Source organism: Carcharodon carcharias (assembly GCF_017639515.1).
Source record: "Carcharodon carcharias isolate sCarCar2 chromosome 38 unlocalized genomic scaffold, sCarCar2.pri SUPER_38_unloc_24, whole genome shotgun sequence".
Lineage (NCBI taxonomy): Eukaryota > Metazoa > Chordata > Chondrichthyes > Lamniformes > Lamnidae > Carcharodon > Carcharodon carcharias.
In genome coordinates this window covers 119,443-147,282 of record NW_024470791.1, presented here as the reverse complement: position 1 = coordinate 147,282, position 27,840 = coordinate 119,443, and the positions used below count along the sequence as shown (strand labels likewise).

The following is a 27,840-nucleotide window of genomic DNA, read 5'->3' as shown; positions in this document are numbered from 1 at the left end:
GAGAGTGAGACCTTGGTCACTGGGGATTCACAGCTCGGGGGTGGGGCCAGAGAGAGGGAGAGAGAGAGACCTTGGTCACTGGGGATTCACAGCTCGGTAGTGAGGACGGAGAGAGAGAGAGAGAGAGACCTTGGTCACTGGTGATTCACAGCTCGGGAGTGAGGACCGAGAGAGAGAGAGAGTCCTTGGTCACTGGGGATTCACAGCTCGGGAGTGGGGACAGAGAGAGAGAGACCTCGGTCACTGTGGTTTCACAGCTCGGGAGTGGGGACAGAGAGAGAGATAGAGACCTTGGTCACTGGGGATTCACAGCTCGGGGGTGGGGACAGAGAGAGAGAGAGAGCTTGGTCACTGGGGATTCACAGCTCGGGGGTGGGGACAGAGAGAGAGAGAGAGAGACCTTAGTCACTGGGGATACACAGCTCGGGAGTGGGGACAGAGAGAGAGAGACCTTGGTCACTGGGGATTCACAGCTCGGGAGTGGGGACAGAGATAGAGAGAGACCTTGGTCACTGGGTATGCATAGCTCGGGAGTGGGGACAGAGAGAGAGAGAGAGTCCTTGGTCTCTGGGGTTTCACAACTCGGGAGTGGGGATAGAGAGAGAGAGAGAGAGAGAGACCTTGGTCACTGGGGATTCACAGCTTGGGAGTGGGGACAGAGAGAGAGAGAGAGACCTTGGTCACTGGGGATTCACAGCTCGAGGGTGGGGACAGAAAGAGAGAGAGAGAGAGAGAGACCTTGGTCACTGGGGATTCACAGCTCGGGAGCGAGGACAGAGAGAGAGAGAGACCTTGGTCACTGGGGATTCACAGCTCGGGAGTGGGGACAGAGAGAGAGAGAGACCTTGGTCACTGGGGTTTCACAGCTCGGGAGTGGGGACAGATAGAGAGAGAGAGACCCTGGTCACTGGGGATTCACAGATCGGGAGTGAGGACAGAGAGAGAGAGAGACCTTGGTCACTGGGGATTCACAGCTCGGGAGCGAGGACATAGAGAGAGAGAGACCATGGTCACTGGGGATTCACAGCTCGGGAGTGGGGACAGAGAGAGAGAGACCTCGGTCACTGGGGTTTCACAGCTCGGGATTGGGGACAGAGAGAGAGTGAGAGAGATCTTGGTCACTGGGGATTCACAGCTCGGGTGTGGGGCCAGAGAGTGAGAGACCTTGGACACTGGGGATTCATAGCTCGGGCGTGGGGACAGAGAGAGAGAGAGAGACCTTGGTCACTGGGGATTCACAGCTCGGGAGTGGGGACAGAGAGAGAGAGAGAGACCTTGGTCACTGGGGATTCACAGCTCGGGAGTGGGGACAGACAGAGAGAGAGAGAGACCTTGGTTACTGGGGATTCACAGCTCCGGAGTGGGCACAGAGAGAGAGAGACCTTGGTCACTGGGGATTCACAGCTCGGGAGCGGGGACAGAGAGAGAGAGAGAGAGACCTTGGTCATTGGGGTTTCATAGCTCGGGAGTGGGGACAGAGAGAGAGAGAGACCTTGGTCACTGGGGTTTCACAGCTCGGGAGTGGGGACAGAGAGAGAGAGAGAGAGACTTTGGTCACTGGGGATTCACAGCTCGGGAGTGGGGACAGAGAGAGAGAGACCTTGGTCACTGGGGATTCACTGCTCGGGAGTGGGGACAGAGAGAGAGAGAGAGACCTTGGTCACTGGGGATTCACAGCTCGGGAGTGGGGACAGAGAGAGAGAGAGAGAGACCTTGGTCACTGGGGATTCACAGCTCGGGAGTGGGGACAGAGAGAGAGAGAGAGAGACTTTGGTCACTGGGGATTCATTGCTCGGGAGCGGGGACAGAGAGAGAGAGAGAGAGACCTTGATCACTGGGGATTCACAGCTCGGGAGTGGGGACAGAGAGAGAGAGACCTTGGTCACTGGGGATTCACAGCTCGGGTGTGGGGCCAGAGAGTGAGAGACCTTGGACACTGGGGATTCACAGCTCGGGAGTGGGGACAGAGAGAGAGAGAGACCTTGGTTACTGGGGATTCACAGCTCGGGAGTGGGGACAGAGAGAGAGAGACCTTGGTCACTGGGGATTCACAGCTCGGGAGTGGGGACAGAGAGAGAGCGAGACCTTGGTCACTGGGGATTCACAGCTCGGGAGTGGGGACAGACAGAGAGAGAGAGACCTTGGACACTGGGGATTCAGAGCTCCAGAGTGGGCACAGAGAGAGAGAGACGTTGGTCACTGGGGATTCACAGCTCGGGAGCGGGGACAGAGAGAGAGAGAGAGAGAGACCTTGGTCACTGGGGTTTCATAGCTCGGAAGTGGGGACAGAGAGAGAGAGAGACCGTGGTCACTGGGGTTTCACAGCTCGGGAGTGGGGACAGATAGAGAGAGAGAGACCCTGGTCACTGGGGATTCACAGATCGGGAGTGGGGACAGAGAGAGAGAGAGAGAGACCTTGGTCACTGGGGATTCACAGCTCGGGAGTGGGGACAGAGAGAGAGAGACCTTGGTCACTGGGGATTCACAGCTCGGGAGTGGGGACAGAGAGAGAGAGAGACCTTGGTCACTGGGGATGTATAGCTCGGGAGTGGGGACAGAGAGAGATAGAGTCCTTGGTCTCTGGGGTTTCACAGCTCGGGAGTGGGGATAGAGAGAGAGAGAGAGAGTGAGACCTTGGTCACTGGGGATTCACAGCTTGGGAGTGGGGTCAGAGAGAGAGAGAGAGACCTTGGTCACTGGGGATTCACAGCTCGGGGGTGGGGACAGTAAGAGAGAGGGAGAGACCTTGGTCACTGGGGATTCACAGCTCGGGAGCGAGGACACAGAGAGAGAGAGACCATGGTCACTGGGGATTCACAGCTCTGGAGTGGGGACAGAGAGAGAGAGACCTCGGTCACTGGGGTTTCACAGCTCGGGATTGGGGACAGAGAGAGAGTGAGAGAGACCTTGGTCACTGGGGATTCACAGCTCGGGTGTGGGGACAGAGAGAGAGAGACCTTGGTCACTGGGGATTCACAGCTCGGGAGTGTGGACAGAGAGAGAGAGAGAGAGAGAGACCTTGGTCACTGGGGATTCACAGCTCGGGCATGGGGACAGAGAGAGAGAGAGACCTTGGTCACTGGGGATTCACAGCTCTGGAGTGGGGACAGAGAGAGAGAGAGAGACCTTGGTCACTGGGGATTCACAGATCGGGAGTGGGGACAGAGAGAGAGAGACCTTGGTCACTGGGGATTCACTGCTAGGGAGTGGGGACAGATAGAGAGAGAGAGACCCTGGTCACTGGGGATTCACAGATCGGGAGTGGGGACAGAGAGAGAGTGAGAGAGACTTTGGTCACTGGCGATTCACAGCTCGGGAGTGGGGACAGAGAGAGAGAGACCTTGGTCACTGGGGTTTCACAGCTCGGGAGTGGGGAGAGAGAGAGAGAGAGAGACCTTGGTCACTGGGGATTCACAGCTTGGGAGTGGGGACAGAGAGAGAGACCTTGGTCACTGGGGATTCACAGCTCGGGAGTGGGGACAGAGAGAGAGAGAGAGACCTTGGTCACTGGGGATTCACAGCTCGGGAGTGGGGACAGAGAGAGAGAGACCTTGGTCACTGGGGATTCACTGCTCGGGAGTGGGGACAGAGAGAGAGAGAGACCTTGGTCACTGGGGATTCACAGCTTGGGAGTGGGGACAGAGAGTGAGAGAGAGAGACCTTGGTCACTGGGGATTCACAGCTCGGGAGTGGGGACAGAGAGAGAGAGAGACCTTGGTCACTGGCGATTCACAGCTCGGGAGTGGGGACAGAGAGAGAGAGACCTTGGTCACTGTGGATTCACAGCTCGGGAGTGGGGACAGAGAGAGAGAGAGACCTTGGTCACTGGGGATGCATAGCTCGGGAGTGGGGAGAGAGAGAGAGTCCTTGGTCTCTGGGGTTGCACAGCTCGGGAGTGGGGACAGAGAGAGAGAGAGAGAGAGACCTTGGTCACTGGGGATTCACAGCTTGGGAGTGGGGACAGAGAGAGAGAGAGACCTTGGTCACTGGGGATTCACAGCTCGGGGGTGGGGACAGAAAGAGAGAGAGAGAGAGAGAGACCTTGGTCACTGGGGATTCACATCTTGGGAGTGAGGACAGAGAGAGAGAGAGAGAGACCTTGGTCACTGGGGATTCACAGCTCGGGAGCGGGGACCGAGAGAGAGAGAGAGACATTAGTCACTGGGGTTTCACAGATCGGGAGTGGGGACAGAGAGAGAGAGAGACCTTGGTCACTTGGGATTCACAGCTCGGGAGTGGGGACAGAGAGAGAGAGACGTCTTTCACTGGGGATTCACAGCTCGGGAGTGGGGACAGAGAAAGAGAGACCTTGGTCACTGGGGATTCACAGCTTGGGAGTGGGGACAGAGAGAGAGAGAGACCTTGGTCACTGGGGTTTCACAGCTCGGGAGTGGGGACAGATAGAGAGAGAGAGACCCTGGTCACTGGGGATTCACAGATCGGGAGTGGGGACAGAGAGAGAGAGAGAGAAACCTTGGTCACTGGGGTTTCATAGCTCGGAAGTGGGGACAGAGAGAGAGAGAGACCTTGGTCACTGGGGTTTCACAGCTCGGGAGTGGGGACAGATAGAGAGAGAGAGACCCTGGTCACTGGGGATTCACAGATCGGGAGTGGGGACAGAGAGAGAGAGAGAGAGACCTTGGTCACTGGGGATTCACAGCTCGGGAGTGGGGACAGAGAGAGAGAGACCTTGTTCACTGGGGATTCACAGCTCGGGAGTGGGGACAGAGAGAGAGAGAGACCTTGGTCACTGGGGATGTATAGCTCGGGAGTGGGGACAGAGAGAGAGAGAGTCCTTGGTCTCTGGGGTTTCACAGCTCGGGAGTGGGGATAGAGAGAGAGAGAGAGAGTGAGACCTTGGTCACTGGGGATTCACAGCTCGGGAGTGAGGACAGAGAGAGAGAGAGAGAGACCTTGGTCACTGGGGATTCACAGCTCGGGAGTGAGGACAGAGAGAGAGAGAGAGAGAGAGACCTTGGTCACTGGGGATTCACAGCTCGGGAGCGGGGACAGAGAGAGAGAGAGAGACATTGGTCACTGGGGATTCACAGCTCGGGAGTGGGGACAGAGAGAGAGAGAGACCTTGGTCACTGGGTATCACAGCTCTGGAGTGGGGACAGAGAGCGAGAGAGACCTTGGTCACTGGGGATTCACAGCTCGGGAGTGCGGACAGAGAGAGAGAGACCTCGGTCACTCGGGTTTCACAGCTCGGGAGCGGGGACAGAGAGAGAGTGAGAGAGACCTTGGTCACTGGGGATTCACAGCTCGGGTGTGGGGACAGAGAGAGATAGACCTTGGTCACTGGGGATTCACAGCTCGGGATTGGGGACAGAGAGAGAGAGGGAGAGAGACCTTGGTCACTGGGGATTCACAGCTCGGGAGTGGGGACAGAGAGAGAGAGAGACCTTGGTCTCTGGGGTTTCACAGCTCGGGAGTGGGGAGAGAGAGAGAGAGAGAGACCTTGGTCACTGGGGATTCACAGCTTGGGAGTGGGGACAGAGAGAGAGAGAGAGACCTTGGTAACTGCGGATTCACAGCTCGGGAGTGGGGACAGAGAGAGAGAGAGAGACCTTGGTCACTTGGGATTCACAGCTCGGGAGTGGGGACAGAGAGAGAGAGACCTCGGTCTCTGGGGTTTCACAGCTCGGGAGTGGGGACAGAGAGAGAGTGAGAGAGACCTTGGTCACTGGGGATTCACAGCTCGGGTGTGGGGACAGAGAGAGAGAGACCTTGGTCACTGGGGATTCCCAGCTCGGGAGTGGGGACAGAGAGAGAGAGAGAGAGAGAGACCTTGGTCACTGGGGATTCACAGCTTGGGAGTGGGGACAGAGAGAGAGAGAGACCTTGGTCTCTGGGGTTTCACAGCTCGGGAGTGGGGAGAGAGCGAGAGAGAGAGACCTTGGTCACTGGGGATTCACAGCTTGGGAGTGGGGACAGAGAGAGAGAGAGACCTTGGTCACTGGGGATTCACAGCTCGGGAGTGGGGACAGAGAGAGAGAGAGACCTTGGTCACTGGGGATTCACAGCTCGGGAGTCGGGACAGAGAGAGAGAGACCTTGGTCACTGGGGATTCACAGCTTGGGAGTGGGGACAGAGAGAGAGAGAGAGAGAGACCTTGGTCACTGGGGTTTCATAGCTCTGGAGTGGGGACAGAGAGAGAGAGAGACCTCGGTCACTGGGGTTTCACAGCTCGGGAGTGGGGACAGACAGAGAGAGATTGACCCTGGTCACTGGGGATTCACAGATCGGGAGTGGGGACAGAGAGAGAGAGAGAGAGAGAGAGACCTTGGTCACTGGGGTTTCACAGCTCGGGAGTGGGGACAGAGAGAGAGAGACCTTGGTCACTGGGGATTCACAGCTCGGGAGTGGGGACAGAGAGAGAGAGAGACCTTGGTCACTGGGGATGCATAGCTCGGGAGTGGGGACAGAGAGAGAGAGAGAGTCCTTGGTCTCTGGGGTTTCTCAGCTCGGGAGTGGGGATACAGAGAGAGAGAGACCTTGGTCACTGGGGATTCACAGCTTGGGAGTGGGGACAGAGAGAGAGAGAGAGACCTTGGTCACTGGGGATTCACAGCTCGGGGTTGGGGACAGAAAGAGAGAGAGAGAGAGAGAGACCTTGGTCACTGGGGATTCACGGCTCAGGAGCGAGGACAGAGAGAGAGAGAGACCTTGGTCACTGGGTATTCACAGCTCGGGAGTGGGGACAGAGAGAGAGAGACCTCGGTCACTGGGGTTTCACAGCTCAGGAGTGGGGACAGAGAGAGAGTGAGAGAGACCTTGGTCACTGGGGATTCACAGCTCGGGAGTGGGGACAGAGAGAGAGAGAGACCTTGGTCACTGGGGTTTCATAGCTCGGAAGTGGGGACAGAGAGAAAGAGAGACCTTGGTCACTGGGGTTTCACAGCTCGGGAGTGGGGACAGATAGAGAGAGAGAGACCCTGGTCACTGGGGATTCACAGATCGGGAGTGGGGACAGAGAGAGAGAGAGACCTTGGTCACTGGGGATTCACAGCTCGGGAGTGGGGACAGAGAGAGAGAGACCTTGGTCACTGTGGATTCACAGCTCGGGAGTGGGGACAGAGAGAGAGAGAGACCTTGGTCACTGGGGATGTATAGCTCGGGAGTGGGGACAGAGAGAGAGAGAGTCCTTGGTCTCTGGGGTTTCACAGCTCGGGAGTGGGGATAGAGAGAGAGAGTGAGACCTTGGTCACTGGGGATTCACAGCTTGGGAGTGGGGACAGAGAGAGAGAGAGAGACCTTGGTCACTGGGGATTCACAGCTCGGGGGTGGGGACAGAAAGAGAGAGAGAGAGACCTTGGTCACTGGGGATTCACAGCTCGGGAGTGAGGACAGAGAGAGAGAGAGAGACCTTGGTCACTGGGGATTCACTGCTCGGGAGTGGGGACAGAGAGAGAGAGACCTTGGTCACTGGGGATTCACAGCTTGGGAGTGGGGACAGAGAGAGAGAGAGAGACCTTGGTCACTGGGGATTCACAGCTCGAGAGTGGGGACAGAGAGAGAGAGAGAGAGACTTTGGTCACTGGGGATTCATTGCTCGGGAGCGGGGACAGAGAGAGAGAGAGAGACCTTGGTCACTGGGGATTCACAGCTCGGGAGTGGGGACAGAGAGAGAGAGAGAGACCTTGGTCACTGGGGATTCACAGCTCGGGAGTGGGGACAGAGAGAGAGAGAGACCTTGGTTACTGGGGATTCACAGCTCGGGAGTGGGGACAGAGAGAGAGAGAGAGAGAGAGAGACCTTTGTCACTGGGGATTCACAGCTCGGGAGAGGGGACAGAGAGAGAAAGAGACCTTGGTCTCTGGGGTTTCACAGCTCGGGAGTGGGGAGAGAGAGAGAGAGAGAGACCTTGGTCACTGGGGATTCACAGCTTGGGAGTGGGGACAGAGAGAGTGACCTTGGTCACTGGGGATTCACAGCTCGGGAGTGGGGACAGATAGAGAGAGAGACCTTGGTCACTGGGGATTCACAGCTTGGGAGTGGGGACAGAGAGAGAGAGAGAGAGACCTTGGTCACTGGGGATTCACAGCTCGGGAGTGGGGACAGAGAGAGAGAGGGACCTTGGTCACTGGGGATTCACAGCTCGGGAGTGGGGACAGAGAGAGAGAGAGACCTTGGTCACTGGGGATTCACAGCTCGGGAGTGGGGACAGACAGAGAGAGAGAGAGAGACCTTGGTCACTGGGGATTCAGAGCCCCGGAGTGGGCACAGAGAGAGAGAGACCTTGGTCACTGGGGATTCACAGCTCGGGAGCGGGGACAGAGAGAGAGAGAGAGACCTTGGTCACTGGGGTTTCATAGCTCGGGAGTGGGGACAGAGAGAGAGAGAGACCTTGGTCACTGGGGATTCACAGATCGGGAGTGGGGACAGAGAGAGAGAGAGAGAGAGAGACCTTGGTCACTGGGGTTTCATAGCTCGGAAGTGGGGACAGAGAGAGAGAGAGACCTTGGTCACTGGGGTTTCACAGCTCGGGAGTGGGGACAGATAGAGAGAGAGAGACCTCGGTCACTGGGGATTCACAGATCGGGAGTGGGGACAGAGAGAGAGAGAGAGAGAGAGACCTTGGTCACTGGGGTTTCATAGCTCGGAAGTGGGGACAGAGAGAGAGAGAGACCTTGGTCACTGGGGTTTCACAGCTCGGGAGTGGGGACAGATAGAGAGAGAGAGACCCTGGTCACTGGGGATTCACAGATCGGGACTGGGGACAGAGAGAGAGAGAGAGAGACCTTGGTCACTGGGGTTTCATAGCTCGGAAGTGGGGACAGAGAGAGAGAGAGACCTTGGTCACTGGGGTTTCACAGCTCGGGAGTGGGGACAGATAGAGAGAGAGAGACCCTGGTCACTGGGGATTCACAGATCGGGAGTGGGGACAGAGAGAGAGAGAGACCTTGGTCACTGGGGATTCACAGCTCGGGAGTGGGGACAGAGAGAGAGAGACCTTGTTCACTGGGGATTCACAGCTCGGGAGTGGGGACAGAGAGAGAGAGAGACCTTGGTCACTGGGGATGTATAGCTCGGGAGTGGGGACAGAGAGAGAGAGAGACCTTGGTCTCTGGGGTTTCACAGCTCGGGAGTGGGGAGAGAGAGAGAGAGAGAGAGAGACCTTGGTCACTGGGGATTCACAGCTTGGGAGTGGGGACAGAGAGAGTGACCTTGGTCACTGGGGATTCACAGCTCGGGAGTGGGGACAGATAGAGAGAGAGACCTTGGTCACTGGGGATTCAGAGCCCCGGAGTGGGCACAGAGGGAGAGAGACCTTGGTCACTGGGGATTCACAGCTCGGGAGCGGGGACAGAGAGAGAGAGAGAGAGAGAGAGACCTTGGTCACTGGGGTTTCATAGCTCGGGAGTGGGGACAGAGAGAGAGAGAGACCTTGGTCACTGGGGTTTCACAGCTCGGGAGTGGGGACAGATAGAGAGAGAGAGACCCTGGTCACTGGGGATTCACAGATCGGGAGTGGGGACAGAGAGAGAGAGAGAGAGACCTTGGTCACTGGGGTTTCATAGCTCGGAAGTGGGGACAGAGAGAGAGAGAGAGACCTTGGTCACTGGGGATTCACAGCTTGGGAGTGGGGACAGAGAGAGAGAGAGAGAGAGAGAGACCTTGGTCACTGGGGATTCACAGCTCGGGAGTGGGGACAGAGAGAGAGAGAGACCTTGGTCACTGGGGATTCACAGCTCGGGAGTGGGGACAGAGAGAGAGAGTCCTTGGTCACTGGGGATTCACAGCTCGTGAGTGGGGACAGAGAGAGAGAGAGACCTTGGTCACTGGGGATTCACAGCTCGGGAGTGGGGACAGACAGAGAGAGAGACAGAGACCTTGGTCACTGGGGATTCAGAGCCCCGGAGTGGGCACAGAGAGAGAGAGACCTTGGTCACTGGGGATTCACAGCTCGGGAGCGGGGACAGAGAGAGAGAGAGAGAGAGAGAGACCTTGGTCACTGGGGTTTCATAGCTCGGGAGTGGGGACAGAGAGAGAGAGAGACCTTGGTCACTGGGGTTTCACAGCTCGGGAGTGGGGACAGATAGAGAGAGAGAGACCCTGGTCACTGGGGATTCACAGATCGGGAGTGGGGACAGAGAGAGAGAGAGAGAGACCTTGGTCACTGGGGTTTCATAGCTCGGAAGTGGGGACGGAGAGAGAGAGAGAGACCTTGGTCACTGGGGTTTCACAGCTCGGGAGTGGGGACAGATAGAGAGAGAGAGACCCTGGTCACTGGGGATTCACAGATCGGGAGTGGGGACAGAGAGAGAGAGAGAGAGACCTTAACAAAAACAGAATTACCTGGAAAAACTCAGCAGGTCTGGCAGCATCGGCGGAGAAGAAAAGAGTTGACGTTTCGAGTCCTCATGACCCTTCGACAGAAGGGTCATGAGGACTCGAAACGTCAACTCTTTTCTTCTCCGCCGATGCTGCCAGACCTGCTGAGTTTTTCCAGGTAATTCTGTTTTTGTTTTGGATTTCCAGCATCCGCAGTTTTTTTGTTTTTATCTCGAGAGAGAGACCTTGGTCACTGGGGATTCACAGCTTGGGAGTGGGGTCAGAGAGAGAGAGAGACCTTGGTCACTGGGGTATCACAGCTCTGGAGTGGGGACAGAGAGCGAGAGAGACCTTGGTCACTGGGGTTTCACACCTCGGGAGTGGGGACAGATAGAGAGAGAGAGACCCTGGTCACTGGGGATTCACAGATCGGGAGTGGGGACAGAGAGAGAGAGAGAGAGACCTTGGTCACTGGGGTTTCATAGCTCGGAAGTGGGGACGGAGAGAGAGAGAGAGACCTTGGTCACTGGGGTTTCACAGCTCGGGAGTGGGGACAGATAGAGAGAGAGAGACCCTGGTCACTGGGGATTCACAGATCGGGAGTGGGGACAGAGAGAGAGAGAGAGAGACCTTAACAAAAACAGAATTACCTGGAAAAACTCAGCAGGTCTGGCAGCATCGGCGGAGAAGAAAAGAGTTGACGTTTCGAGTCCTCATGACCCTTCGACAGAAGGGTCATGAGGACTCGAAACGTCAACTCTTTTCTTCTCCGCCGATGCTGCCAGACCTGCTGAGTTTTTCCAGGTAATTCTGTTTTTGTTTTGGATTTCCAGCATCCGCAGTTTTTTTGTTTTTATCTCGAGAGAGAGACCTTGGTCACTGGGGATTCACAGCTTGGGAGTGGGGACAGAGAGAGAGAGACCTTGTTCACTGGGGATTCACAGCTCGGGAGTGGGGACAGAGAGAGAGAGAGACCTTGGTCACTGGGGATGTATAGCTCGGGAGTGGGGACAGAGAGAGAGAGAGTCCTTGGTCTCTGGGGTTTCACAGCTCGGGAGTGGGGATAGAGAGAGAGAGAGTGAGACCTTGGTCACTGGGGATTCACAGCTTGGGAGTGGGGACAGAGAGAGAGAGAGAGACCTTGGTCACTCGGGATTCACAGCTCGGGGGTGGGGACAGAAAGAGAGAGAGAGAGACCTTGGTCACTGGGGATTCACAGCTCGGGAGTGAGGACAGAGAGAGAGAGAGACCTTGGTCACTGGGGATTCACAGCTCGGGAGCGGGGACAGAGAGAGAGAGAGAGACATTGGTCACTGGGGATTCACAGCTCGGGAGTGGGGACAGAGAGAGAGAGAGACCTTGGTCACTGGGGTATCACAGCTCTGGAGTGGGGACAGAGAGCGAGAGAGACCTTGGTCACTGGGGATTCACAGCTCGGGAGTGCGGACAGAGAGAGAGAGACCTCGGTCACTCGGGTTTCACAGCTCGGGAGCGGGGACAGAGAGAGAGTGAGAGAGACCTTGGTCACTGGGGATTCACAGCTCGGGTGTGGGGACAGAGAGAGATAGACCTTGGTCACTGGGGATTCACAGCTCGGGATTGGGGACAGAGAGAGAGAGGGAGAGAGACCTTGGTCACTGTGGATTCACAGCTCGGGAGTGGGGACAGAGAGAGAGAGAGACCTTGGTCTCTGGGGTTTCACAGCTCGGGAGTGGGGAGAGAGAGAGAGAGAGAGAGACCTTGGTCACTGGGGATTCACAGCTTGGGAGTGGGGACAGAGAGAGAGAGAGAGACCTTGGTCACTTGGGATTCACAGCTCGGGAGTGGGGACAGAGAGAGAGAGACCTCGGTCACTGGGGTTTCACAGCTCGGGAGTGGGGACAGAGAGAGAGTGAGAGAGACCTTGGTCACTGGGGATTCACAGCTCGGGTGTGGGGACAGAGAGAGAGAGACCTTGGTCACTGGGGATTCCCAGCTCGGGAGTGGGGACAGAGAGAGAGAGAGACCTTGGTCACTGGGGATTCACAGCTCGGTAGTGGGGAGAGAGAGAGAGAGAGACCTTGGTCACTGGGGATTCACAGCTTGGGAGTGGGGACAGAGAGAGAGAGAGAGAGAGAGACCTTGGTCACTGGGGATTCACAGCTCGGGAGTGGGGACAGAGAGAGAGAGAGACCTTGGTCACTGGGGATTCACAGCTCGGGAGTCGGGACAGAGAGAGAGAGACCTTGGTCACTGGGGATTCACAGCTCGGGAGTGGGGAGAGAGAGAGAGAGAGAGAGTCCTTGGTCACTGGGGATTCACAGCTCGGGAGTGGGGACAGAGAGAGAGAGAGACCTTGGTCACTGGGGATTCACAGCTCGGGAGTGGGGACAGACAGAGAGAGAGAGAGACCTTGGTCACTGGGGATTCAGAGCTCCGGAGTGGGCACAGAGAGAGAGAGACTTTGGTGACTGGGGATTCACAGCTCGGGAGCGGGGACAGAGAGAGAGAGAGGGAGAGAGACCTTGGTCACTGGGGTTTCATAGCTCTGGAGTGGGGACAGAGAGAGAGAGAGACCTTGGTCACTGGGGTTTCACAGCTCGGGAGTGGGGACAGACAGAGAGAGAGAGACCCTGGTCACTGGGGATTCACAGATCGGGAGTGGGGACAGAGAGAGAGAGAGAGAGAGAGAGAGAGAGAGAGACCTTGGTCACTGGGGTTTCACAGCTCGGGAGTGGGGACAGAGAGAGAGAGACCTTGGTCACTGGGGATTCACAGCTCGGGAGTGGGGACAGAGAGAGAGAGAGACCTTGGTCACTGGGGATGCATAGCTCGGGAGTGGGGACAGAGGGAGAGAGAGAGTCCTTGGTCTCTGGGGTTTCACAGCTCGGGAGTGGGGATAGAGAGAGAGAGAGACCTTGGTCACTGGGGATTCACAGCTTGGGAGTGGGGACAGAGAGAGAGAGAGAGACCTTGGTCACTGGGGATTCACAGCTCGGGGGTGGGGACAGAAAGAGAGAGAGAGAGAGAGAGACCTTGGTCACTGGGGATTCACAGTTCAGGAGCGAGGACAGAGAGAGAGAGAGACCTTGGTCACTGGGTATTCACAGCTCGGGAGTGGGGACAGAGAGAGAGAGACCTCGGTCACTGGGGTTTCACAGCTCGGGAGTGGGGACAGAGAGAGAGTGAGAGAGACCTTGGTCACTGGGGATTCACAGCTCGGGAGTGGGGACAGAGAGAGAGAGAGACCTTGGTCACTTGGGATTCACAGCTCGGGAGTGGGGAGAGAGAGAGAGAGACCTCGGTCACTGGGGTTTCACAGCTCGGGAGTGGGGACAGAGAGAGAGAGAGAGACTTTGGTCACTGGGGATTCACAGCTCGGGAGTGGGGACAGAGAGAAAGAGACCTTGCTCACTGGGTTTTCACAGCTCGGGAGTGGGGACAGAGAGAGAGAGAGAGAGAGACCTTGGTCACTGCGGATTCACAGCTCGGGAGTGGGGACAGAGAGAGAGCAACGGACAGACAGGGAGACTTGTGTTCTCTCTCTCTCAAATGCTCACTGTCCCTTTACCTCTTTCCCCCCAACCCTCCATTGTGTTATTGCTCCTCAGCCTTGCACTCTCCCTCTCTCTTGTGTTCACTCTTATGCTCTGTCCCTGTGTGCTGCCGATCTGCTACCTCTGCTACCCTCCTCCCCACCGCTCTTCTCTCTCCGCCCCTGCTTGTATTTGGTCTCCACTCGGCCTCCAGCCTTGGTTTTGGAGTTCAGATCGAGGAGGTGGTTTTGTGGGGCGATTCGTGGCCTCTGCCTGGTGATGCTGACTATGTCTCCTATGTCACAATATAGGTTTGGATAACAGCGAGCTGCTTAAACCGGGCAATGTGATTGTAGTGAAGAGAAAGGAGAAGCAGGTGAGTGTTGGGCTTTGGGCATTGTTGCCAGGCTACTGTTTACCACCCAGTCTGACTCCCCCTGAGAAGGTGCTTGGTGCTGCCTTAACTGTCCATGCACTTCTTTGTAATATTTTGGTACACCTGTGGGCTGGCTAGTCCCTTTCACAGGAACTGGCTCCGATCAGCTAGTGACAAACAGGTTATCCTCACTAAAGGACACGAGGGGACCCGTCATCTTTCTCCATATAGGGTAGTTTCTTGGTCAGCATTACCGAGGACAGCAATTGGAAACGGGATTGAACTCCTGAAAGAGCCTCGGTAGGCTTTGTACTCTTGCGTTAATGATCCAATAACATCACCACTGCTATCTGATCACACTTGGTGGGATGAGATGGGAGATCAGAATGAGGAAGACGAGTGGGCGGCTGTAATGTGTGACATCGGACTTGTTGCAGGACGTTGGTGATGTGGAGAACGAGTTTGAGCTGAGTGTGGATATGGAACTGGCACAGAAACACAAGGATTACATCCTCGACATTCTCAATAATGGAACCCTGAAGGAGCTAAAGACCCTCCAGAGGATTGGGGACAAGACCGCCAAACTGATCATGGGCTGGAGAGAGCACAATGGACCTTATACGCAGGTACCTGTCACAGGTCCTGAGCCTAGAGGGATATATTCTCTGGACTTGTATCACTTCCCAGAGATCATAGCTTAGCCAGTGTACAGAAGACAGGCCAGCATGATAGGGGAAATCAGCCAGGGTTCCTGCTCCTGATCACTGTCCAGTGATCCCTGGGTTAGAGAGAGAGAGAGAGGGGAAATCAGCCAGGGTTCCTGCTCCTGATCACTGTCCAGTGACCCCTGGGTTAGAGAGAGAGGGGAAATCAGCCAGGGTTCATGCTCCTGATCACTGTCCAGTGACCCCTGGGTTAGAGAGAGAGAGAGGGGAAATCAGCCAGGGTTCCTGCTCCTGATCACAGTCCAGTGATCCCTAGGTTAGAGAGAGAGAGCGGAAATCAGCCAGTGTTCCTGCTCTTGATCACTGTCCAGTGATCCCTGGGTTAGAGAGAGATGGAGATGACCAGGGGCTTCCTGAGTGGGGAGGGTACATGTTAAGAGAGGAGAGGTGCCCAGCAGGGAATGTGGTGTTTAGGGATAAAAGCCTGGGGCTAACCTGTTTAACCTGCCTCCTGTGTGTTTTTTTTCAGATCGAGGATCTGGAGAAGATTGGTATGTCATCAAAAACCCTGTCCACATTCATGAAGGTGAGTGTGAGACTGAGTGTGCGCGGGGCTAATTGGCGACTCTGTACAGTTACACAGTGATTTGAACCTTACCCTGAATAAACATTGACTGTACAGTTACACAGTGAATGATCCTTACCCTGAATAAACAGTGAATCTGTACAGTTACACAGTGAGTGATCCATACCCTGAATAAAGTGACTCTGTACAGTTACGCAGTGAGTGAACCTTACCCTGAATAAACATTGACTCTGTACAGTTACACAGTGATTTGAACCTTACCCTGAATAAACAGTGACTCTGTACAGTTACGCAGTGAGTGATCCTTACCCTGAATAAACAGTGAATCTGTACAGTTACACAGTGAGTGATCCTTACCCTGAATAAACAGTGACTCTGTACAGTTACACAGTGAGTGATCCATACCCTGAATAAAGTGACTCTGTACAGTTACACAGTGAGTGATCCTTACCCTGAATAAACAGTGAATCTGTACAGTTACACAGTGAGTGATCCTTACCCTGAATAAACAGTGACTCTGTACAGTTACGCAGTGAGTGATCCTTACCCTGAATAAACAGTGAATCTGTACAGTTACACAGTGAGTGATCCTTACCCTGAATAAACAGTGACTCTGTACAGTTACACAGTGAGTGATCCTTACCGTGGATAAACAGTGACACTGTACAGTTACACAGTGAGTGATCCTTACCGTGGATAAACAGTGACTCTGTACAGTTACACAGTGAGTGATCCTTACCCTGAATAAACACTGACCCTGTACAGTGACACAGTGAGTGATCCTTACCCTGAATAAACAGTGACTCTGTACAGTTAGTGAGTGATCCTTACCATGAATAAACAGTGACTCTGTACAGCTACAAAGTGAGTGATCCTCACCCTGAATAGACAGTGACTCTGTACAGTTACACAGTGAGTGATCCTTACCATGAATAAACAGTGACTCTGTACAGCTACAAAGTGAGTGATCCTCACCCTGAATAGACAGTGACTCTGTACAGTTACATAGTGAGTGATCCTTACCCTGAATAAACAGTGACTCTGTACAGTTACACAGTGAGTGATCCTCACCCTGAATAAACAGTGACTCTGTACAGTTACACAGTGAGTGATCCTTACCCTGAATAAACAGTGACTCTGTACAGTTACACAGTGAGTGATCCTCACCCTGAATAAACAGTGACTCTGTACAGTTACACAGTGAGTGATCCTTACCCTGAATAAACAGTGACTCTGTACAGTTACACAGTGAGTGATCCTCACCCTGAATAAACAGTGACTCTGTACAGTTACACAGTGAGTGATCCTCACCCTGCTGATGAAACAGTGACTCTGTGTGGACAAACCTTACTGAATAAAAATACTTCTGTTGATTATTTCCCTAGGCAAACGTGGTGAGCTGCATGGTGAAGTGAGCTCCTTGTGTGAGGACAGGTCAAAGCGTCTCCCCTCAGCTGAGCTTCAAACTCTCAGCAAGTTGTCTCCAGGTCTCTTTCGTTCATCGTGCTTGCCTGAGACTGATATGTTTTTAGAACCCTTTCTGTGTGTTTGAAAATGTCAATCTCCTTCCCCCACCAGCCAGAGAAGATTGTAGATGTGAGCATGGACTGAGAGGTTCTAGCGGCTGAACCTGGGGGGAGGCGGAAACAGTGATAGATTAATCCAAATCCAACAGCCTGTATGAGAGACATGTCCAGTCTAGACTTCTCTCGCTGTGTGTGTGTGTGTGTGTGTGTGCAGACTGCTGCTCTATCCTCATACTGGTCCGTGTCCCACAGGCTGTGTGAGAGACATGTCCAGTCTAGACTTCTCTCGCTGTGTGTGTGTGTGTGTAGACTGCTGCTCCATCCTCACACTGGTCCGTGTCCCACAGGCTGTGTGAGAGACATGTCCAGTCTAGACTTCTCTCGCTCTGTGTGTGTGCAGACCTGCTGCTCTATCCTCACACTGGTCCGTGTCCCACAGGCTGTGTGAGAGACATGTCCAGTCTAGACTTCTCTCGCTGTGTGTGTGTGTGTGTGTGTGTGTGTATAGACTGCTGCTCTATCCTCACACTGGTCCGTGTCCCACAGACTGTGTGAGAGATATGTCCAGTCTAGACTTCTCTCGCTGTGTGTGTGTGTGTAGACTGCTGCTCTATCCTCACACTGGTCCGTGTCCCACAGGCTGTGTGAGAGACATGTCCAGTCTAGACTTCTCTCGCTGTGTGTGTGTGTGTAGACTGCTGCTCTATCCTCACACTGGTCCGTGTCCCACAGGCTGTGTGAGAGACATGTCCAGTCTTGACTTCTCTCGCTCTGTGTGTGTGCAGACCTGCTGCTCTATCCTCACACTGGTCCGTGTCCCACAGGCTGTGTGAGAGACATGTCCAGTCTAGACTTCTCTCGCTCTGTGTGTGTGTGTAGACTGCTGCTCTATCCTCACACTGGTCCGTGTCCCACAGGCTGTGTGAGAGACATGTCCAGTCTAGACTTCTCTCGCTCTGTGTGTGTGCAGACCTGCTGCTCTATCCTCACACTGGTCCGTGTCCCACAGGCTGTGTGAGAGACATGTCCAGTCTAGACTTCTCTCGCTCTGTGTGTGTGTAGACTGCTGCTCTATCCTCACACTGGTCCGTGTCCCACAGGCTGTGTGAGAGACATGTCCAGTCTACACTTCTCTCGCTGTGTGTGTGTGTGTGCGTGTGTGTGTGTGTGTGTGTGTGTGTGTGTGCGCACAGACTGCTGCTCTATCCTCACACTGGTCCAGGCAATGAGCCTGTGAATCAGGGGAGAGTTGGTGCAAAGCCACACTGTTGCCTTGCAGTTTAAAACTTCCCACTGGCCCATGCAATCAATGTTTCAGAACAATCTTTTTATTAGTTAAAGCATGACCGTGCTCAAAGCCAGCATTGAGCTGAAACAAATTTAGCTGAGCGTTCTGGATTCCCATCTTGGCCCTTATTGTAACATATGACCGCCACCGAATTTTAAATATTAACTCTTCTCTGTGTGATGTATTGCAATAAAAGCTGTGTTTAATTGTTGTACAATAAACATCCAGTGAAATTTCTGTCCACAGCCTTCGCACTCCTTGTTCCAGTAATTCTAGGGAATATCTGCACCATCCCTACAATGTGTAATCCAAGGAACGTGCCAAGGTAGAGAGGTTTGTGAGTACTGATTCAAGCTGCTTGTTCTGGGCCAAGGTGCCCTGAATACATGTTTAGCTCTTAGCTCATGGCTGTAATGTCTGTGTTGATGGGAAGTGAGCGTCTTTGGGAAAGGCCAGCAGTTATTGCCCCTTGCACTGATGTAGGTACACCTACAGTGCTGTTAGGGAGGGAGTTCCATGATTTGACCCAACGAGTGAAGGCATGGTGATGCAGTGCCAAGTCAGGATGGTCTGGGGGAACTTGCAGGTGCTAGTGTTACCTTATGTCTACTGTCCTTGTCCTACTTGGTAGAGGTCATGTATTTGGAAGGTGTTGACAAAGAAGCCTTGAGTTGCTGCTGTAATGTGCGGCGGTGGTGGAGGGAGTGAATGTTTGTGGATGGGGTGCCGATCGAGCGGGGCTGCTTTGTCCTGGATGGTGTCGAGCTTCTTGAGTGTTGTGAGAGCTGCACTCATCCAGGCAAGTGGGGAGTATCCCATCACACTCCTGACTTGTGCCTTGTAGATGGTGGACAGGCTTTGGGGAGTCAGGAGGTGAGTTACTCATTCCCAGCCTCTGACCTGCTCTTGTAGCCCAGTGTTTATATGGCTGGTCCCAGTTCAGTTTCTGGTCAATGGTAACCCCCAGGATGTTGATAGTGGGGGGATTCAGTTATGATAATGCCATTGAATATCAAGGGGCGATGGTTGGATTTTCTCTTGTTGGAGATGGTCATTGCCTGACACTTGTGTGGTGTGAATGTTCCTTGCCACTTGTCAGCTCCAAGCCTGGATATTGTCCAGGTCTTGCTGCATTTGGACATGGACTGCTTCAGTATCTGAGGAGTCGTGAATGGTGCTGAACATTATGCAATCATCAGCGAACATCCCCACTTCTGACCTTATGATGGAAGGAAGGTCATTGATGAAGCAGCTGAAGATGGTTGGGCCGAGGACACTAACCCTGAGGAAATCCTGCAGTGATGTCCTGGAGCTGAGATAATTGACCTCCAACAACCACCTTCCTTTTTGCTGGGTATGACACCAACCGGCGGAGAGTTTTCCCCTATTCCCATTGACTCCAGTGTTGCTCGGGCTCCTTGATGCCACACTCGGTCAAGGGCAGTCACTCTCACCTCACCTTGGGAGTTCAGCTCTTGTGTCCATGTTTGAACCAAGGCTGTAATGAGGTCAGGAGCTGAGTGGCCCTTGCGGAACCCAAGCTGGGCATCAGTGAGCAGGTTATTACTGAGTAAGTGCCGCTTGATAGCGCTGTTGACGGCCCCTTCGATCACTTTACTGATGATGGAGAGTAGACTGATGGGCCAGTAATGGGCCGGGTTGGATTTGTGTACAGGACATACCTGGGCAATTTTGCACCTTGTCAGGTGTTGTGGCTCTACTAGAACAGATTGTTCAGGGGTGCAGCTAGTTCTGGCGTACATGACTACTGCCAGGATGTTATCAGAGTGGCTGAGCTAGTCCTTGGGCAAGAGAATTACTCCCCATTGAAGGAGCTTTTTGGGGTGTGGGGGCATTGGGTTAGGTTAGGCCAAAGACGGAAGCTGGGCCCTCGGGCCTCATTCTCCTCCCCAGTACCATCCCAGTAACTGAGCAGTGAAGAGCAGACTCGGTAGCTTTGGAAAAAACAGGCCTTTAATCACTTGTCTCCAACATTTCAAAACTTGCTGCTCAATTGGAGGTCCTGAGTCTTCAGGGTTTGACCCTCTTTGCTGCTTTGTCACGGTGCAGGTCAGTGTTAGAGCGCAGGGACTGCAGAGCTGGAACTGTACTGTTCCTCACTGAGTGAAGCCTCAAACAACATTCCATCAGCAGGATCACAGGGGTTCAGTCTATCAGAGCAGCAGTGTCCAGCGATTCTTCATACAACACCACTGCAGAGGGTTCTGGAACAGGCAGAGAGCGAGCATTAACAGCAGGTTCACCCTGTCTCTGTCTCTCACACACACACGGAAGGAGCTTCGGCCTCTCTGCCTACCTGGGAGGGAGAGATGTTTGCTCACTGGTCTATATCCTGGGCTCTTTAACTGGGGAGGGAACAATGCTGATTCACGGATTGTAGACAGGACTGGGGATGGGAGAAGGGGGTTGGGGGGGCGGGGGGAGGGGGGGGTGCGGGAGTCTGATTCAGACAGTCCTTGATCCTTGGAGCATCTATTAGGTACACGGCACTTCAGTCAATGTGGACTGACAACAAATCTGCCAGAGGTTTGAGGTGACGACTGGTCGGGTGGATCAGGGGGAACTAATGGGGGTGAGGTAATATGTTAGCACTGATCAAGGATAGGTTCAGGGACAGAAAACGGAGTAGGAATGAAGGGGTAATTTTTGGGTTGGCAGATTGTGACTAGTGGGTAATTGCAAGAAACAGTGTCTGGGCCCCAGCTATTTACAATCTATCTTCATGGCTTAGATAGAAATAAGGACAGTAACATTTCCATATCTGGGTCAGGATGTAAGTCATGAGGAGAACGTGAAGAGGCTGGGGGAGTGGGTGAGTGTACATGGCCGATGGAGTATAAAGTGGGGAAGAGCAGAGTTATTCACTTGGGTTGTAAGATCGGAGAAGATGATTATTTATTGAAGAGAGAGAGACTGGGAAATGTTGACACTCAGAGGGACCTGGCTGTCCTTGTACATGAATCATAAACTTATCCTGTAGGTACAGCAAGTAATTAGGAAGGACATCCCTGCCCTAGAGGGAGCGTGACAAAGATTCACTAGACTGGTTCCTGGGATGAGGGATTGTCCAAGGAGGAGAGATTGAGTCGAATGGGTCTCTATTCGTGGGAGTTTCGAAGAACGAGAGGTCGACTCACTGACACGTAGAAAATTCTGAAGGGCTTTGACAGGGTTGATGCTGAGAGGTTGTTTCCACCCCCCTCTCTCCCCCCCCTCCCCGAGCTGCGGAGTCTAGAACTCGGGGGCTCCCAGTGTCAGGAGAAGGGGTCGGCCATTTTGGGCTGAGATGAAGGAGAAATGTATTCACTCGGGAGGGTTGTGAATCTTTAGATTTCTCCACCCCAAAGAGCGGTGGGTGCTCTGTCACCGAGTAGGTTCAAGACCGGGAGTGAGATTTTTAGACAATGGGGGGATCGATGGATATGGGGAGAGTGTGGGAAGGTGGAGTTTAGATAGCCATGCTCTTACTGAATGGGGGAGTAAACTGATGGGTCGAATGGCCTCCACTAGCTCCTCTCTTTATGTAAACCTCACCTTGTTTGTGTCTCTCCCAAATCCGATCCCATTCTAGAGAAACAAACAGAACCGAGATTAGCACACTGAAAATGCAAGGTTACAGTGCAGTCTCCTCCTGTATCTACCTTTAAATCGCAGGGTCCACCACAACGAATCTCGACACGTACACAGCCCTCTTCCAAACTGTGTGACTCTCTCCCTCGCCCTCTACCAAACTGTGCGGCTCTCTCCCTCGCCCTCTTCCAAACACTGGGGCTCTCTCCCTCGCCCTCTTCCAAACACTGGGGCTCTCTCCCTCGCCCTCTTCCAAACTGTGCGACACTCTCCCTCGCCCTCTTCCAAACTGTGCGACACTCTCCCTCGCCCTCTTCCAAACTGTGGGACTCTCTCCCTCACCCTCGCCCAAACTGTGGGACTCCCTCCCTCTCTGTCAAACTGTGCGACTCTCTCCCTCGCCCTCTGCCAAACTGTGGGACACTCTCGCTCTTCCAAACTGTGCGACTCTCTCCCTCGCCCTCTTCCAAACTGTGCGACACTCTCCCTCGCCCTCTTCCAAACCGTGGGGCACTCTCCCTCGCCCTCTTCCAAACTGTGGGGCACTCTCCCTCGCCCTCTTCCAAACTGTGGGGCACTCTCCCTCGCCCTCTTCCAAACTGTGGGGCACTCTCCCTCGCCCTCTTCCAAACTGTGGGGCACTCTCCCTCGCCCTCTTCCAAACTGTGGGGCACTCTCCCTCGCCCTCTTCCAAACTGTGGGGCACTCTCCCTCGCCCTCTTCCAAACTGTGGGGCACTCTCCCTCGCCCTCTTCCAAACTGTGGGGCACTCTCCCTCGCCCTCTTCCAAACTGTGGGGCACTCTCCCTCGCCCTCTTCCAAACTGTGGGGCACTCTCCCTCGCCCTCTTCCAAACTGTGGGGCACTCTCCCTCGCCCTCTTCCAAACTGTGGGGCACTCTCCCTCGCCCTCTTCCAAACTGTGGGGCACTCTCCCTCGCCCTCTTCCAAACTGTGGGGCACTCACCCTCGCCCTCTTCCAAACTGTGGGGCACTCTCCCTCGCCCTCTTCCAAACTGTGGGGCACTCTCCCTCACCCTCTTCCAAACTGTGGGACTCTCTCTCTCGCCCTCTTCCATACTGTGGGACACTCTCCCTCGCCCTCTTCCAAAACGTAGTGCTCTCTCCCTCGCCCTCTTCCAAGCCGTGGGAATCTCTCCCTCGCCCTCTTCCAAACCGTGGGAATCTCTCCCTCTCCCTCTTCCACACTGTGGGAATCTCTCCCTCGCCCTCTTCCAAACTGTGGGAATCTCTGCCTCGCCCTCTTCCAAATTGTGGGACTCTCTCCCTCACCCTCTTCCAGACTGTGGGACTCTCTCCCTGGCTCCCCAAACTGTGGGAGACTCTCCCACGCCCAGTTCCAAACTGTGGGACTCTCTCCCTCGCCCCCCCCAAATTGTGGGACTCTCTCCTTCGCCCTCTTCCAAACTGTGGGACACTCTCCCTCGCCCTCCTCCAAACAGTGGGACTCTCTCCCTCGCCCCCTTCCAAAACGTGCGACTCTCTCCCTCGCCCTCTTCCAAACCGTGCGACACTCTCCCTCGCCCTCTTCCATACCGTGGGACACTCTCCCTCGCCCTCTTCCAAACAGTGGGACTCTCTCCCTCGCCCTCTTCCAAACTGTGGGGCACTCTCCCTCGCCCTCTTCCAAACTGTGGGGCACTCTCCCTCGCCCTCTTCCAAACTGTGGGGCACTCTCCGTCGCCCTCTTCCAAACTGTGGGGCACTCTCCCCCGCCCTCTTCCAAACTGTGGGGCACTCTCCCCCGCCCTCTTCCAAACTGTGGGGCACTCTCCCTCGCCCGCTTCCAAACTGTGGGGCACTCTCCCTCGCCCGCTTCCAAACTGTGGGGCACTCTCCCTCGCTCTCTTCCAAACTGTGGGACTCTCTCTCTCGCCCTCTTGCATACTGTGGGACACTCTCCCTCGCCCTCTTCCAAACCGTGGGAATCTCTCCCTCGCCCTCTTCCAAACCGTGGCAATCTCTCCCTCGCCCTCTTCCAAACTGTGGGAATCTCTGCCTCGCCCTCTTCCAAATTGTGGGACTCAGCCTCGCCCTCTTCCAGATTTTGGGACTCTCTCCCTCACCCTCTTCCAGACTGTGGGACTCTCTCCCTGGCTCCCCAAACTGTGGGACACTCTCCCACGCCCAGTTCCAAACTGTGGGACTCTCTCCCACGCCCCCCCAAATTGTGGGACTCTCTCCTTCGCCCTCTTCCAAACTGTGGGACACTCTCCCTCGCCCTCTTCCATACCGTGGGACACTCTCCCTCGCCCTCTTCCAAACACTGGGATTCTCTCCCTCACTCTCTTCCAAACACTGGGATTCTCTCCCTCGCCCTCTTCCAAACTGTGGGACTCTCTCCCTCGCCCTCTTCCAAACCGTGGGAATCTCTCCCTCGCCCTCTTCCAAACCGTGGGAATCTCTCCCTCGCCCTCTTCCAAACCGTGGGAATCTCTCCCTCGCCCTCTTCCAAACCGTGGGAATCTCTCCCTCGCCCTCTTCCAAACCGTGGGAATCTCTCCCTCGCCCTCTTCCAAACCGTGGGAATCTCTCCCTCGCCCTCTTCCAAACCGTGGGAATCTCTCCCTCGCCCTCTTCCAAACCGTGGGAATCTCTCCCTCGCCCTCTTCCAAACCGTGGGAATCTCTCCCTCGCCCTCTTCCAAACCGTGGGAATCTCTCCCTCGCCCTCTTCCAAACCGTGGGAATCTCTCCCTCGCCCTCTTCCAAACCGTGGGAATCTCTCCCTCGCCCTCTTCCAAACCGTGGGAATCTCTGCCTCGCCCTCTTCCAAATTGTGGGACTCTCAGCTTCGCCCTCTTCCAGATTGTGGGACTCTCTCCCTCACCCTCTTCCAGACTGTGGGACTCTCTCCCTGGCTCCCCAAACTGTGGGACACTCTCCCACGCCCAGTTCCAAACTGTGGGACTCTCTCCCTCGCCCCCCCAAATTGTGGGACTCTCTCCTTCGCCCTCATCCAAACTCTCTCCCTCGCCCTCTTCCAAACTGTGCGACTCTCTCCCTCGCCCTCTTCCAAACTGTGCGACTCTCTCCCTCGCCCTCTTCCAAACTGTGCGACTCTCTCCCTCGCCCTCTTCCAAACTGTGCGACTCTCTCCCTCGCCCTCTTCCAAACTGTGCGACTCTCTCCCTCGCCCTCTTCCAAACTGTGCGGCTCTCTCCCTCGCCCTCTTCCAAACTGTGCGGCTCTCTCCCTCGCCCTCTTCCAAACTGTGCGGCTCTCTCCCTCGCCCTCTTCCAAACTGTGCGGCTCTCTCCCTCGCCCTCTTCCAAACTGTGCGGCTCTCTCCCTCGCCCTCTTCCAAACTGTGCGGCTCTCTCCCTCGCCCTCTTCCAAACTGTGCGGCTCTCTCCCTCGCCCTCTTCCAAACTGTGCGGCTCTCTCCCTCGCCCTCTTCCAAACTGTGCGGCTCTCTCCCTCGCCCTCTTCCAAACTGTGCGGCTCTCTCCCTCGCCCTCTTCCAAACTGTGCGGCTCTCTCCCTCGCCCTCTTCCAAACTGTGCGGCTCTCTCCCTCGCCCTCTTCCAAACTGTGCGGCTCTCTCCCTCGCCCTCTTCCAAACTGTGGGGCACTCTCCCTCGCCCTCTTCCAAACTGTGGGGCACTCTCCCTCGCCCTCTTCCAAACTGTGGGGCACTCTCCCTCGCCCTCTTCCAAACTGTGGGGCACTCTCCCTCGCCCTCTTCCAAACTGTGGGGCACTCTCCCTCGCCCTCTTCCAAACTGTGGGGCACTCTCCCTCGCCCTCTTCCAAACTGTGGTGCACTCTCCCTCGCCCTCTTCCAAACTGTGGGGCACACTCCCTCGCCCTCTTCCAAACTGTGGGGCACTCTCCCTCGCCCTCTTCCAAACTGTGGGGCACTCTCCCTCGCCCTCTTCCAAACTGTGGGGCACTCTCCCTCGCCCTCTTCCAAACTGTGGGGCACTCTCCCTCGCCCTCTTCCAAACTGTGGGGCACTCTCCCTCGCCCTCTTCCAAACTGTGGGGCACTCTCCCTCGCCCTCTTCCAAACTGTGGGGCACTCTCCCTCGCCCTCTTCCAAACTGTGGGGCACTCTCCCTCGCCCTCTTCCAAACTGTGGGGCACTCTCCCTCGCCCTCTTCCAAACTGTGGGGCACTCTCCCTCGCCCTCTTCCAAACTGTGGGGCACTCTCCCTCGCCCTCTTCCAAACTGTGGGGCACTCTCCCTCGCCCTCTTCCAAACTGTGGGGCACTCTCCCTCGCCCTCTTCCATACCGTGGGACACTCTCCCTCGCCCTCTTCCAAACAGTGGGACTCTCTCCCTCGCCCCCTTCCAAAACGTGCGACTCTCTCCCTCGCCCTCTTCCAAACCGTGCGACACTCTCCCTCGCCCTCTTCCATACCGTGGGACACTCTCCCTCGCCCTCTTCCAAACAGTGGGACTCTCTCCCTCGCCCTCTTCCAAACTGTGGGGCACTCTCCCTCGCCCTCTTCCAAACTGTGGGGCACTCTCCCTCGCCCTCTTCCAAACTGTGGGGCACTCTCCCTCGCCCTCTTCCAAACTGTGGGGCACTCTCCCTCGCCCTCTTCCAAACTGTGGGGCACTCTCCCCCGCCCTCTTCCAAACTGTGGGGCACTCTCCCCCGCCCTCTTCCAAACTGTGGGGCACTCTCCCTCGCCCGCTTCCAAACTGTGGGGCACTCTCCCTCGCCCGCTTCCAAACTGTGGGGCACTCTCCCTCGCTCTCTTCCAAACTGTGGGACTCTCTCTCTCGCCCTCTTGCATACTGTGGGACACTCTCCCTCGCCCTCTTCCAAACCGTGGGAATCTCTCCCTCGCCCTCTTCCAAACCGTGGGAATCTCTCCCTTGCCCTCTTCCAAACCGTGGCAATCTCTCCCTCGCCCTCTTCCAAACTGTGGGAATCTCTGCCTCGCCCTCTTCCAAATTGTGGGACTCAGCCTCGCCCTCTTCCAGATTTTGGGACTCTCTCCCTCACCCTCTTCCAGACTGTGGGACTCTCTCCCTGGCTCCCCAAACTGTGGGACACTCTCCCACGCCCAGTTCCAAACTGTGGGACTCTCTCCCACGCCCCCCCAAATTGTGGGACTCTCTCCTTCGCCCTCTTCCAAACTGTGGGACACTCTCCCTCGCCCTCTTCCATACCGTGGGACACTCTCCCTCGCCCTCTTCCAAACACTGGGATTCTCTCCCTCGCTCTCTTCCAAACACTGGGATTCTCTCCCTCGCCCTCTTCCAAACTGTGGGACTCTCTCCCTCGCCCTCTTCCAAACCGTGGGAATCTCTCCCTCGCCCTCTTCCAAACCGTGGGAATCTCTCCCTCGCCCTCTTCCAAACCGTGGGAATCTCTCCCTCGCCCTCTTCCAAACCGTGGGAATCTCTCCCTCGCCCTCTTCCAAACCGTGGGAATCTCTCCCTCGCCCTCTTCCAAACCGTGGGAATCTCTCCCTCGCCCTCTTCCAAACCGTGGGAATCTCTCCCTCGCCCTCTTCCAAACCGTGGGAATCTCTCCCTCGCCCTCTTCCAAACCGTGGGAATCTCTCCCTCGCCCTCTTCCAAACCGTGGGAATCTCTCCCTCGCCCTCTTCCAAACCGTGGGAATCTCTCCCTCGCCCTCTTCCAAACCGTGGGAATCTCTCCCTCGCCCTCTTCCAAACCGTGGGAATCTCTCCCTCGCCCTCTTCCAAACCGTGGGAATCTCTCCCTCGCCCTCTTCCAAACCGTGGGAATCTCTGCCTCGCCCTCTTCCAAATTGTGGGACTCTCAGCTTCGCCCTCTTCCAGACTGTGGGACTCTCTCCCTGGCTCCCCAAACTGTGGGACACTCTCCCACGCCCAGTTCCAAACTGTGGGACTCTCTCCCTCGCCCCCCCAAATTGTGGGACTCTCTCCTTCGCCCTCATCCAAACTCTCTCCCTCGCCCTCTTCCAAACTGTGCGACTCTCTCCCTCGCCCTCTTCCAAACTGTGCGACTCTCTCCCTCGCCCTCTTCCAAACTGTGCGACTCTCTCCCTCG

At 55.4% G+C, this 27,840-nt stretch overlaps 1 protein-coding gene and 1 long non-coding RNA gene across 3 annotated transcripts in view; one reads left to right on the top strand and one right to left on the bottom strand.

Moving 5' to 3' along the window:
• Positions 1-18,467, top strand: part of kif22 (kinesin family member 22) — a 181,022-nt gene extending 162,555 nt beyond the window's left edge. The window contains exons 12-15 of one of the 2 annotated variants that reach the window (XM_041182172.1): positions 14,105-14,169; positions 14,607-14,795; positions 15,364-15,420; positions 16,806-18,467. In XM_041182172.1, coding sequence (XP_041038106.1) covers positions 14,105-14,169; positions 14,607-14,795; positions 15,364-15,420; positions 16,806-16,835 — 341 coding nt within the window. In that variant the 3' untranslated portion in view covers positions 16,836-18,467. The remainder of the gene's footprint in view (positions 1-14,104; positions 14,170-14,606; positions 14,796-15,363; positions 15,421-16,805) is intronic. The other variant, XM_041182173.1, reaches the window with a different exon arrangement.
• Positions 18,468-20,190: 1,723 nt separating this feature from the next.
• LOC121274811 lies at positions 20,191-21,839 on the bottom strand. The gene is made up of 2 exons (XR_005942303.1): positions 21,790-21,839; positions 20,191-20,459 (listed from the first exon to the last, which is right to left on the bottom strand). It is a non-coding gene; the product is annotated as an uncharacterized LOC121274811 (long non-coding RNA).
• Positions 21,840-27,840: the final 6,001 nt, after the last annotated feature.